At 28.0% G+C, this 13,162-nt stretch overlaps 1 protein-coding gene across 1 annotated transcript in view; it reads left to right on the top strand.

Annotated features, from left to right (window-relative positions):
- Window positions 1–13,162, top strand: part of LOC143241749 (uncharacterized) — an 83,180-nt gene that overhangs the window by 67,647 nt on the left and 2,371 nt on the right. The window contains exons 18-22 of the mRNA XM_076484972.1: window positions 3,435–3,501; window positions 3,896–3,962; window positions 8,806–8,879; window positions 11,714–11,843; window positions 12,178–12,219. Coding sequence (XP_076341087.1) covers window positions 3,435–3,501; window positions 3,896–3,962; window positions 8,806–8,879; window positions 11,714–11,843; window positions 12,178–12,219 — 380 coding nt within the window. The remainder of the gene's footprint in view (window positions 1–3,434; window positions 3,502–3,895; window positions 3,963–8,805; window positions 8,880–11,713; window positions 11,844–12,177; window positions 12,220–13,162) is intronic.

The following is a 13,162-nucleotide window of genomic DNA, read 5'->3' as shown; positions in this document are numbered from 1 at the left end:
GTTCTATGATAGTATATGTATGTTGTATTGATACAGCTACTGTTGTATGATAGTATATGTATGTTGTATTGATACAGTTACTGTTCTATGATAGTACATATATGTTGTATTGATACAGCTACTGTTGTATGATAGTACATATATGTTGTATTGATACAGCTACTGTTCTATGATAGTATATATATGTTGCATTGATACAGTTACTGTTCTATGATAGTATATGTATGTTGTATTGATACAGCTACTGTTATATGATAGTATATGTATCTTATATTGATACAGTTACTGTTCTATATTAGTATATATATATATTGTATTGATACAGCTACTGTTCTATGATAGTATATGTATATTGTATTGATACAGCTACTGTTATATGATAGTATATGTATGTTGTATTGATACAGTTACTGTTCTATGATAGTATATACATGTTGTATTGATACAGTTATTGTTATATGATAGTATATATATATTGTATTGATACAGCTACTGTTCTATGATAGTATATATATATATATTGTATTGATACAGTTACTGTTCTATATTAGTATATATATGTTGTATTGATACAGCTACTGTTCTATGATAGTATATGTATCTTGTATTGATACAGTTACTGTTCTATGATAGTATATGTATCTTGTATTGATACAGTTACTGTTCTATGATAGTATATGTATGTTGTATTGATACAGCTACTGTTCTATGATAGTATATGTATCTTGTATTGATACAGTTACTGTTCTATGATAGTATATGTATCTTGTATTGGAACAGCTACTGTTCTATGATAGTATATGTATCTTGTATTGATACAGTTACTGTTCTATGATAGTATATTTATCTTGTATTGATACAGTTACTGTTCTATGATAGTATATGTATGTTGCATTGATACAGCTACTGTTCTATGATAGTATATGTATGTTTTATTGGTACAGCTACTGTTCTATGATAGTATATGTATCTTGTATTGATACAGTTACTGTTCTATGATATTATATATATATTGTATTGATACAGTTACTGTTCTATATTAGTATATATATATTGTATTGATACAGCTACTGTTATATGATAGTATATGTATGTTGTATTGGTACAGCTACTGTTCTATGATAGTATATGTATCTTGTATTGGAACAGCTACTGTTCTATGATAGTATATGTATCTTGTATTGATACAGTTACTGTTCTATGATAGTATATGTATCTTGTATTGGTACAGCTACTGTTATATGATAGTATATGTATGTTGTATTGGTACAGCTACTGTTCTATGATAGTATATGTATCTTGTATTGATACAGCTACTGTTATATGATAGTATATGTATGTTGTATTGGTACAGCTACTGTTCTATGATAGTATATGTATCTTGTATTGGAACAGCTACTGTTCTATGATAGTATATGTATCTTGTATTGATACAGTTACTGTTCTATGATAGTATATGTATCTTGTATTGATACAGTTACAGTTCTATGATAGTATATGTATCTTGTATTGATACAGTTATTGTTCTATGATAGTATATACATGTTGTATTGATACAGTTACTGTTCTATGATAGTATATGTATCTTGTATTGGTACAGCTACTGTTCTATGATAGTATATGTATCTTGTATTGATACAGTTATTGTTCTATGATAGTATATACATGTTGTATTGATACAGTTACTGTTCTATGATAGTATATGTATGTTGTATTGATACAGCTACTGTTATATGATAGTATATGTATGTTGTATTGGTACAGCTACTGTTCTATGATGGTATATACATGTATTGATACAGTTACTGTTCTATATTAGTATATATATATTGTATTGATACAGCTACTGTTATATGATAGTATATGTATGTTGTATTGATACAGCTACTGTTATATGATAGTATATGTATCTTGTATTGGTACAGCTACTGTTCTATGATAGTATATGTATCTTGTATTGGTACAGCTACTGTTCTATGATAGTATATGTATCTTGTATTGGTACAGCTACTGTTCTATGATAGTATATACATGTATTGATACAGTTACTGTTCTATGATAGTATATGTATGTTGTATTGATACAGTTACTGTTCTATGATAGTATATATATATTGTATTGATACAGTTACTGTTCTATATTAGTATATATATATTGTATTGATACAGCTACTGTTATATGATAGTATATGTATGTGTATTGGTACAGCTACTGTTCTATGATAGTATATGTATCTTGTATTGGAACAGCTACTGTTCTATGATAGTATATACATGTTGTATTGATACAGTTACTGTTATATGATAGTATATGTATGTTGTATTGATACAGTTACTGTTCTATGATAGTATATGTATGTTGTATTGATACAGTTATTGTTATATGATAGTATATGTATGTTGTATTTATACAGCTACTGTTCTATGATAGTATATACATGTTGTATTGATACAGTTACTGTTCTATATTAGTATATATATATTGTATTGATACAGCTACTGTTCTATATTAGTATATATATATTGTATTGATACAGCTACTGTTCTATATTAGTATATATATATTGTATTGATACAGCTACTGTTCTATGATAGTATATATATATTGTATTGATACAGCTATTGTTCTATGATAGTATATATATATTGTATTGATACAGTTACTGTTCTATGATAGTATATGTATCTTGTATTGATACAGTTACTGTTCTATGATAGTATATGCATGTTGTATTGATACTGTTACTGTTCTATGATAGTATATGTATGTTGTATTGATACAGCTACTGTTATATGATAGTATATGTATGTTGTATTGATACAGCTACTGTTCTATGATAGTATATATATGTTGTATTTATACAGCTACTGTTCTATGATAGTACATGTATGTTGTATTGATACAGCTACTGTTCTATGATAGTACATGTATGTTGTATTGATACAGCTACTGTTCTATGATAGTACATGTATGTTGTATTGATACAGCTGCTGTTGTATGATAGTATATGTATGTTGTTGTATTGATAGAGCTACTGTTCTATGATAGTATATGTATGTTGTTGTATTGATAGATCTAGTGTTGTATGACAGTATATGTATGTTGTTGTATTGATAGATCTAGTGTTGTATGACACTATATATATGTTGTTGTATTGATAGATCTAGTGTTGTATGACAGTATATGTATGTTGTTGTATTGATAGATCTAGTGTTGTATGACAATATATGTATGTTGTTGTATTGATAGATCTAGTGTTGTATGACAGTATATGTATGTTGTTGTATTGATAGATCTAGTGTTGTATGACAGTATATGTATGTTGTTGTATTGATAGATCTAGTGTTGTATGACAGTATATGTATGTTGTTGTATTGATAAATGTACTGTTATATGGTGGTATATAATGTTAAGAATATATGTTATTGATACAGTTGTTCCAGCAAGTATTGTTGTAGCTACACTGGTTGTTCAAGCCCTTAAAGGATTTCATTTTCAGAGGTAGGCAGATAAACTCATCAGCTGACACATTCTAGGATTTAGTAAAATGTTACATTTTTCAGATATATTTTATAAAAATCCAGTATTTGTGTTAGTAATTTTTATGCACGTGATAAAACATAAGTTAAATGGTTTTAAAGTTTTTCTTTGTTATCCTGTCTTACCAAGGTTTTAGCTAGTCTTACGACTACTACAATTTAAAAACTCAATACTTCATTTCTTAAATGCTAGGGAGAAACCCACTTGCCAAAATAAATGCTTCACTGATATATTAAGTTCTTTTACTTGGATAAATTTTATCAAACAATTATTGATATCAAGGTCTTTCAGTGTTTTTATTACACTTAAATTTTGGTCGAGTAATTCATTAAAGTTGTATAAACAACAATTTCAGGTGGTGGCTAACAATAGGAACAACACCTTTTTACACTGTAACCACATCAACAACTGTTATTTTTACAGTAAGTACAATTTCAGTAATATTTTTCATCTTTCTAAAATAAAAGCAAGTAAAATTCATGTGGTGTTCCCACCGTATTTTGTTTTTCTCTTTTTCATTGTAATTTCAGAAAAATATTTCTTGACTTTGAAGTTGGTCATGTTTTTTATTTTGTGATATTATAATAAGAATATTGTATAATGAAGTGACTGAAGGTATCACAAGACAGCTGGTACGGGTATTAAAACATTTATATTGATAATATTGTATACTGAAGTGACTGAAGTTATCACAAGATGGCTGGAATGGGAATTAAAATATTTATCATGAGAATATTGTATAGTGAAGTGACTGAAGTTATCACAAGACGGCTGGTATGGGTATTAAAACATTTATAATGAGAATATTGTATAGTGAAGTGACTGAAGTTATCACAAGATGGCTGGAATGGGAATTAAAATATTTATCATGAGAATATTGTATAGTGAAGTGACTGAAGTTATCACAAGACGGCTGGTATGGGTATTAAAACATTTATTGAAATAGAGGAAAACATTAGCCTTTGTTAATCTGAAGATAACGTAAGAAGGTTGAAACGCTGTTCTCTACTTTATTTTAATAAAGGTTTTAATATCCATACCAGCCTTCTTGAGATTCAATTTTACTTCAAATGAGTTTCTCCTCATCACAAAATGATTGAACCTCTGTTGTAGTGTTCAAAGCACAAAGTTACCTAACATGTTAGATGTATAAGATAATAAAGTGTTTAATTTGTAACAGTCTTAACATGTTAGATGTATAAGATGATAAAGTGTTTAATTTGTAACAGTCTTAACATGTTAGATGTATAAGATGATAAAGTGTTTACTTTGTAACAGTCTTAACATGTTAGATGTATAAGATAATAAAGTGTCTAATTTGTAATAGTCTTAACATGTTAGATGTATAAGATAATAAAGTGTTTAATTTGTAACAGTCTTAACATGTTAGATGTATAAGATAATAAAGTGTTTAATTTGTAACAGTCTTAACATGTTAGATGTATAAGATAATAAAGTGTCTAATTTGTAATAGTCTTAACATGTTAGATGTATAAGATAATAAAGTGTTTAATTTGTAATAGTCTTAACATGTTACATGGATTAGATAATAAAGTGTTTAATTTGTAACAGTCTTAACATGTTAGATGTATAAGATAATAAAGTGTTTAATTTGTAATAGTCTTAACATGTTAGATGTATAAGATAATAAAGTGTTTAATTTGTAACAGTCTTAACATGTTAGATGTATAAGATAATAAAGTGTCTAATTTGTAACAGTCTTAACATGTTAGATGTATAAGACAATAAAGTGTCTAATTTGTAATAGTCTTAACATGTTAGATGGATTAGATAATAAAGTGTTTAATTTGTAACAGTCTTAACATGTTAGATGTATAAGATGATAAAGTGTTTAATTTGTAACAGTCTTAACATGTCAGATGTATAAGATGATAAAGTGTTTACTTTGTAACAGTCTTAACATGTTAGATGTATAAGATGATAAAGTGTTTACTTTGTAACAGTCTTAACATGTTAGATGTATAAGATGATAAAGTGTTTAATTTGTAACAGTCTTAACATGTTAGATGGATTAGATAATAAAGTGTTTAATTTGTAACAGTCTTAACATGTTAGATGTATAAGATAATAAAGTGTCTAATTTGTAACAGTCTTAACATGTTAGATGTATAAGATAATAAAGTGTTTAATTTGTAATAGTCTTAACATGTTAGATGTATAAGATAATAAAGTGTTTAATTTGTAATGGTCTTAACATGTTAGATGGATTAGATAATAAAGTGTTTAATTTGTAACAGTCTTAACATGTTAGATGTATAAGATAATAAAGTGTCTAATTTGTAATAGTCTTAACATGTTAGATGTATAAGATAATAAAGTGTCTAATTTGTAATAGTCTTAACATGTTAGATGTATAAGATAATAAAGTGTTTAATTTGTAACAGTCTTAACATGTTAGATGGATTAGATAATAAAGTGTTTAATTTGTAACAGTCTTAACATGTTAGATGTATAAGATAATAAAGTGTCTAATTTGTAATAGTCTTAACATGTTAGATGTATAAGATAATAAAGTGTTTAATTTTTAATAGTCTTAACATGTTAGATGGATTAGATAATAAAGTGTTTAATTTGTAACAGTCTTAACATGTTAGATGTATAAGATAATAAAGTGTCTAATTTGTAACAGTCTTAACATGTTAGATGTATAAGATAATAAAGTGTCTAATTTGTAATAGTCTTAACATGTTAGATGGATTAGATAATAAAGTGTTTAATTTGTAACAGTCTTAACATGTTAGATGTATAAGATAATAAAGTGTCTAATTTGTAATAGTCTTAACATGTTAGATGTATAAGATAATAAAGTGTTTAATTTGTAATAGTCTTAACATGTTAGATGTATAAGATCATAAAGTGTTTAATTTGTAACAGTCTTAACATGTTAGATGGATTAGATAATAAAGTGTTTAATTTGTAATAGTCTTAACATGTTAGATGTATAAGATAATAAAGTGTTTAATTTGTAACAGTCTTAACATGTTAGATGTATAAGATAATAAAGTGTTTAATTTGTAACAGTCTTAACATGTTAGATGTATAAGATAATAAAGTGTTTAATTTGTAACAGTCTTAACATGTTAGATGTATAAGATAATAAAGTGTTTAATTTGTAACAGTCTTAACATGTTAGATGGATTAGATAATAAAGTGTTTAATTTGTAATAGTCTTAACATGTTAGATGTATAAGATGATAAAGTGTTTAATTTGTAATAGTCTTAACATGTTAGATGTATAAGATAATAAAGTGTTTAATTTGTAACAGTCTTAACATGTTAGATGTATAAGATGATAAAGTGTTTAATTTGTAACAGTCTTAACATGTTAGATGTATAAGATAATAAAGTGTTTAATTTGTAATAGTCTTAACATGTTAGATGGATTAGATAATAAAGTGTTTAATTTGTAACAGTCTTAACATGTTAGATGTATAAGATGATAAAGTGTTTAATTTGTAACAGTCTTAACATGTTAGATGTATAAGATGATAAAGTGTTTACTTTGTAACAGTCTTAACATGTTAGATGTATAAGATGATAAAGTGTTTACTTTGTAACAGTCTTAACATGTTAGATGTATAAGATGATAAAGTGTTTAATTTGTAACAGTCTTAACATGTTAGATGGATTAGATAATAAAGTGTTTAATTTGTAACAGTCTTAACATGTTAGATGTATAAGATAATAAAGTGTCTAATTTGTAACAGTCTTAACATGTTAGATGTATAAGATAATAAAGTGTTTAATTTGTAATAGTCTTAACATGTTAGATGTATAAGATAATAAAGTGTCTAATTTGTAATAGTCTTAACATGTTAGATGTATAAGATAATAAAGTGTTTAATTTGTAATGGTCTTAACATGTTAGATGGATTAGATAATAAAGTGTTTAATTTGTAACAGTCTTAACATGTTAGATGTATAAGATAATAAAGTGTCTAATTTGTAATAGTCTTAACATGTTAGATGTATAAGATAATAAAGTGTTTAATTTGTAACAGTCTTAACATGTTAGATGGATTAGATAATAAAGTGTTTAATTTGTAACAGTCTTAACATGTTAGATGTATAAGATAATAAAGTGTCTAATTTGTAATAGTCTTAACATGTTAGATGTATAAGATAATAAAGTGTTTAATTTTTAATAGTCTTAACATGTTAGATGGATTAGATAATAAAGTGTTTAATTTGTAACAGTCTTAACATGTTAGATGTATAAGATAATAAAGTGTCTAATTTGTAACAGTCTTAACATGTTAGATGTATAAGATAATAAAGTGTCTAATTTGTAACAGTCTTAACATGTTAGATGGATTAGATAATAAAGTGTTTAATTTGTAACAGTCTTAACATGTTAGATGTATAAGATAATAAAGTGTCTAATTTGTAATAGTCTTAACATGTTAGATGTATAAGATCATAAAGTGTTTAATTTGTAACAGTCTTAACATGTTAGATGGATTAGATAATAAAGTGTTTAATTTGTAATAGTCTTAACATGTTAGATGTATAAGATAATAAAGTGTTTAATTTGTAATAGTCTTAACATGTTAGATGTATAAGATAATAAAGTGTTTAATTTGTAACAGTCTTAACATGTTAGATGTATAAGATGATAAAGTGTTTACTTTGTAACAGTCTTAACATGTTAGATGTATAAGATGATAAAGTGTTTAATTTGTAATAGTCTTAACATGTTAGATGTATAAGATAATAAAGTGTTTAATTTGTAATAGTCTTAACATGTTAGATGTATAAGATGATAAAGTGTTTAATTTGTAATAGTCTTAACATGTTAGATGTATAAGATAATAAAGTGTTTAATTTGTAACAGTCTTCACATGTTAGATGCATAAGATAATAAAGTGTTTAATTTGTAACAGTCTTCACATGTTAGATGCATAAGATAATAAAGTGTTTAATTTGTAACAGTCTTCACATGTTAGATGCATAAGATAATAAAGTGTTTAATTTGTAACAGTCTTCACATGTTAGATGCATAAGATAATAAAGTGTTTAATTTGTAACAGTCTTCACATGTTAGATGCATAAGATAATAAAGTGTTTAATTTGCAATATTGACCTTTGGAACGATAATCAGCTTTAAAACTTTCTAGTAATACTCAAAAACTTATAAACATTTATGTATGGAATTTGTTTTAATAGGCTGTTATGAATAATCCCAAAATTCCTGTATTTCAATTCAAAAGTTACTTATCTCAAGGTAATTTAAACATTTTCCAGCTACACTTTATACTGTTTATGATGTTGAAAACAAAGTTGAAAGAACGACAAAAATTAGATTTAAACCCCAGAAGGTAAGTTATTTTCAGCTATTCACATTAGCTCTTAATCATAGCTCAGTATTGAACACAAATAATACTAGTTCATGTAGCTCAGTGTTGACTGGAGGATTACACAAAATCATTACTAGTTCTTGTAGCTGAGTGTTCACTGGAGGATTACACATAAATAATACTAGTTTTTGTAGCTCAGTGTTGACTGGAGGATTACACAAAAACAATACTAGTTCTTGTAGCTCAGTGTTCACTGGAGAATTACACAAAATCATTACCAGTTCTTGTAGCTGAGTGTTGACTGGAGGATTACACAAAATAATACTAGTTCTTGTAGCTCAGTGTTCACTGGAGGATTACACAAAAATAATACTAGTTCTTGTAGCTCAGTGTTGACTGGAGGATTACACAAAAATAATACTAGTTTTTGTAGCTCAGTGTTGACTGGAGGAATACACAAAAATAATACTAGTTCTTGTAGCTGAGTGTTCACTGGAGGATTACACAAAAATAATACTAGTTTTTGTAGCTCAGTGTTGACTGGAGGAATACACAAAAATAATACTAGTTCTTGTAGGTGAGTGTTCACTGGAGGATTACACAAAAATAATACTAGTTTTTGTAGCTGAGTGTTTAATGGAGGAATACACAAAAATAATACTAGTTCTTGTAGCTGAGTGTTCACTGGAGGATTACACAAAAACAATACTAGTTCTTGTAGCTGAGTGTTCACTGGAGGATTACACAAAAATAATACTAGTTCTTGTTGTCTGAATATTGACTGTAGGATTACGTAAAAACAATACTAGTTCTTGTAGCTGAGTGTTCACTGGAGAATTACATAAAAACAATACTAGTTCTTGTAGCTGAGTGTTCACTGGAGAATTACACAAAAATAATACTAGTTTTTGAAGCTGAGTGTTCACTGGAAGATTACACAAAAATAATACTAGTTTTTGTAGCTGAGTGTTCACTGGAGGATTACACAAAAACAATACTAGTTCTTGTAGCTGAGTGTTCACTGGAGGATTACACAAAAATAATACTAGTTCTTGTTGTCTGAATATTGACTGTAGGATGACGTAAAAACATACTAATTCTTGTAGCTCCATGTTGTCTGTAGGTTTACATAAAAACAGTTCTAGTTCTTGTAGATGAATGTTGACAGTAACAAGGATTACATAAAATCATTACTCGTTCCTGTAGCTTAGTGTTGACTACAGGATTTCACAAAAAATAATACTACTTCTTGTATCTGAGTGTTGACTGTAAGATTACGTAAAAACAACACTAGTTCTTGTAGCTGAGTGTTACCTGGAGAATTACACTAAAATAATACTAGTTCTTGTATATGAGTGTTGACTGGTGGATTACATAAAAACATTACCAGTTCTTGTAGCTGAGTGTTGACTGGTGGATTACATAAAAACATTACTAGTTCTTGTAGCTGAGTGTTGACTGGAGGATTACATTAAAACTATAGTAGTTCTTGTAGCTGAGTGCTTACTGGAAGATCAGAGAAAAGTAATACTAGTTTTTGTAGTCTGAGTATTGACTGTAGGATTACATAAAAACAATACTATTCTTGTAGCAGAGTACTGACTGGAGTATTACACAAAAATAATTCTAGTTCTTGTAGCTGAGTGTTGGCTATTGAATTACAGAAAAACAATACTAGTTCTTGTAGCTGAGTGTTGGGTATTGAATTATACAAAAACAATTCTAGTTCTTGTTACAGAATTTCTTAGTTTTAAAAATTTTCATAAATGTATTTTTTGTGTTTTGTTTTGATTTAATATGTTGGTTTTTATCTTTTGAAAACATAAAAGAATGCTGAAATAGCATTAGGTTTATTGTTTATGTAGAATGGTTAATGTATATATAAACTTATAACCAGATGCACCTACACCAGGGCTTCGGATAGGTAAGTTACACCTGGTGCAAATAACTGTGGCCTGTGCCCCTGGTGGGCCTGTACAGAAGTAAATATCTTGTATATATACAATATTTAAACGTCTTCCTTATTTCTCTTTTTAAAATAAATATTTAGATACTAGTGCTGTGTTTTGGTGATTCTTGCAAGGGCAGATATATCTGATCAGTTTCTCTTGTGGTCCCTTGAGAAGGGAAATACAATATATTTGATCGATTTCTCTCCTGGGCCCTGTTACATATAGTGTATTATTGGTTGGTTTGTTTAGAAGTTCCTCACATGGCTTTTCAAGAGTTATTTGCAAATAGGTGTCCCTAATTTTAAACAGATATATTTGAGGGAGAGCAGTTATTCAAGATCACTAATTGGCAACTTTTGGTCCACTTTTCCCTGACTAAATAGTGGATTTTGACTGTTACCCTTCTAGTGTATGGAACATATTTTTGTGATGCCAAATTTCGACTATATATCATTAAAAGACTTAACCAATAACAGTATATATTTACTGTAACAAATAGGGTATATAAAACTGCCTTATTTTCTTTATAAGTTTGAACGTATCAGATATTTATCTCCTGCTTCAAGTTACCTGCCTATATTTCGGTTTTGAACATAACAAGTAAAACGTATGGTGTTCAAAATATGAGTTAGACTGTAAACCAGGTAAGTTTTGAAGGCTTAAAATGCTAATAAAAAGGACATTGTTAACTGTAGTGGCCACAACATAGCCCATTTCATAGCGCTTAAAAACTAATAAACAACAGAGAAACAAACATTTGTAAATATTTTAAAGAACTAATTATTTTTACTAGTGACTTTAGTTTTAAAACAAAAAAAAACTTAGTTTTCTTCTCAACATTTTGTATTTATCCTAGTAGTTGACCCTAACTGAGTGACTTCTAAATCTCCATAATGATTTCAGGAAAGACCTGGTAAATCGTTCGACTGTCATTTTACTGTCATTACTTCTGGCAACTTCCTCGAGCATATTGTATGTCAATAATGAGGACATTACTTCAAGATATTACTTTGCACTGTCGTCAACATTTTTAGTAAGTGTACGTCACTACTGGAAACGGATATGTAAGAATATTTCAAGACCTAGTTACTGTTAACTATATTTTTGTGTAAAAATAATTATTGATTAATGGTAATGTTGCTTGGTAAAATACTCATGTCCTAAAAATCATTGTTCTGTGAAAACACCAAAATCACTTTGTGTACATTAATATTATCATTAGTATCTTATTCAGATTAAGGATACTGCATTGTATTAACTTTATTTACCAGATGATGGATACTATATTTAATTATATCAATATCTTAAGTGATTAATTTAAGTATCAAATCTGTCTTCTAAATAAATATCTTCAACTTATGTTTCAGGGAACACTCTGCTTATTTCTCTTTGTTGCTTATGATAAAAATGTAAGTATTAAACCATTGTTACTTGTTGTCATGAATTGATAGAGACAAGGTACTAGTACCATACAGTATCAGCTTAAGGGCTTTAAACCATTGTTACTTGTTACTATGAATTGATAGAGACAAGGTACTAGTACCATACAGTATCAGCTTAAGGGCTTTAAACCATTGTTACTTGTTACTATGAATTGATAGAGACAAGGCACTAGTACCATACAGTATCAGCTTAAGAGCTTTAAACCATTGTTACTTGTTACTATGAATTGATAAAGACAAGGCACTAGTACCATACAGTATCAGCTTAAGAGCTTTAAACCATTGTTACTTGTTACTATGAATTGATAGAGACAAGGCACTAGTACCATACAGTATCAGCTTAAGAGCTTTAAACCATTGTTACTTGTTGTCATGAATTGATAGAGACAAGGTACTAGTACCATATAGTATCAAATTTAAACTATTGTTATTTGTTGTCATGAATTGATAGAGACAAGGTACTAGTACCATATAGTATCAGGTTTAAACCATTGTTATTTGTTGTCATGAACTGATAGAGGCAAGGCACTAGTACCATACAATATGAGGTTTAAACCATTGTTACTTGTCATGAGTAGATAGAGACAAGGTACAAGTACCATACAGTATCAGGTTTAAACCATTTTTATTTGTTGTCATGAACTGATAGAAACAAGATACTAGTACCATATAGTATCAGCTTTAAACCATTGTTACTTGTTGTCACGAATTGATAGAGACAAGGTACTAGTACCACACAATATGAGGTTTAAATCATTGCTACTTGTTGTCATGAGTTGACAGAGACAAGGTACCAGTACCATAGAGTGTTATACCATTGTTACTTGTTGTCGTGAACTGATAGAAATCAGATACATGTGAATACAATATCATCTTAATTTGATAATTTTGTTAAGTTCAGATGTAACCT

This window comes from Tachypleus tridentatus, unplaced genomic scaffold (genome assembly GCF_004210375.1).
Source record: "Tachypleus tridentatus isolate NWPU-2018 unplaced genomic scaffold, ASM421037v1 Hic_cluster_1, whole genome shotgun sequence".
Lineage (NCBI taxonomy): Eukaryota > Metazoa > Arthropoda > Merostomata > Xiphosura > Limulidae > Tachypleus > Tachypleus tridentatus.
This window is presented reverse-complemented; position numbering and strand designations above follow the sequence as displayed.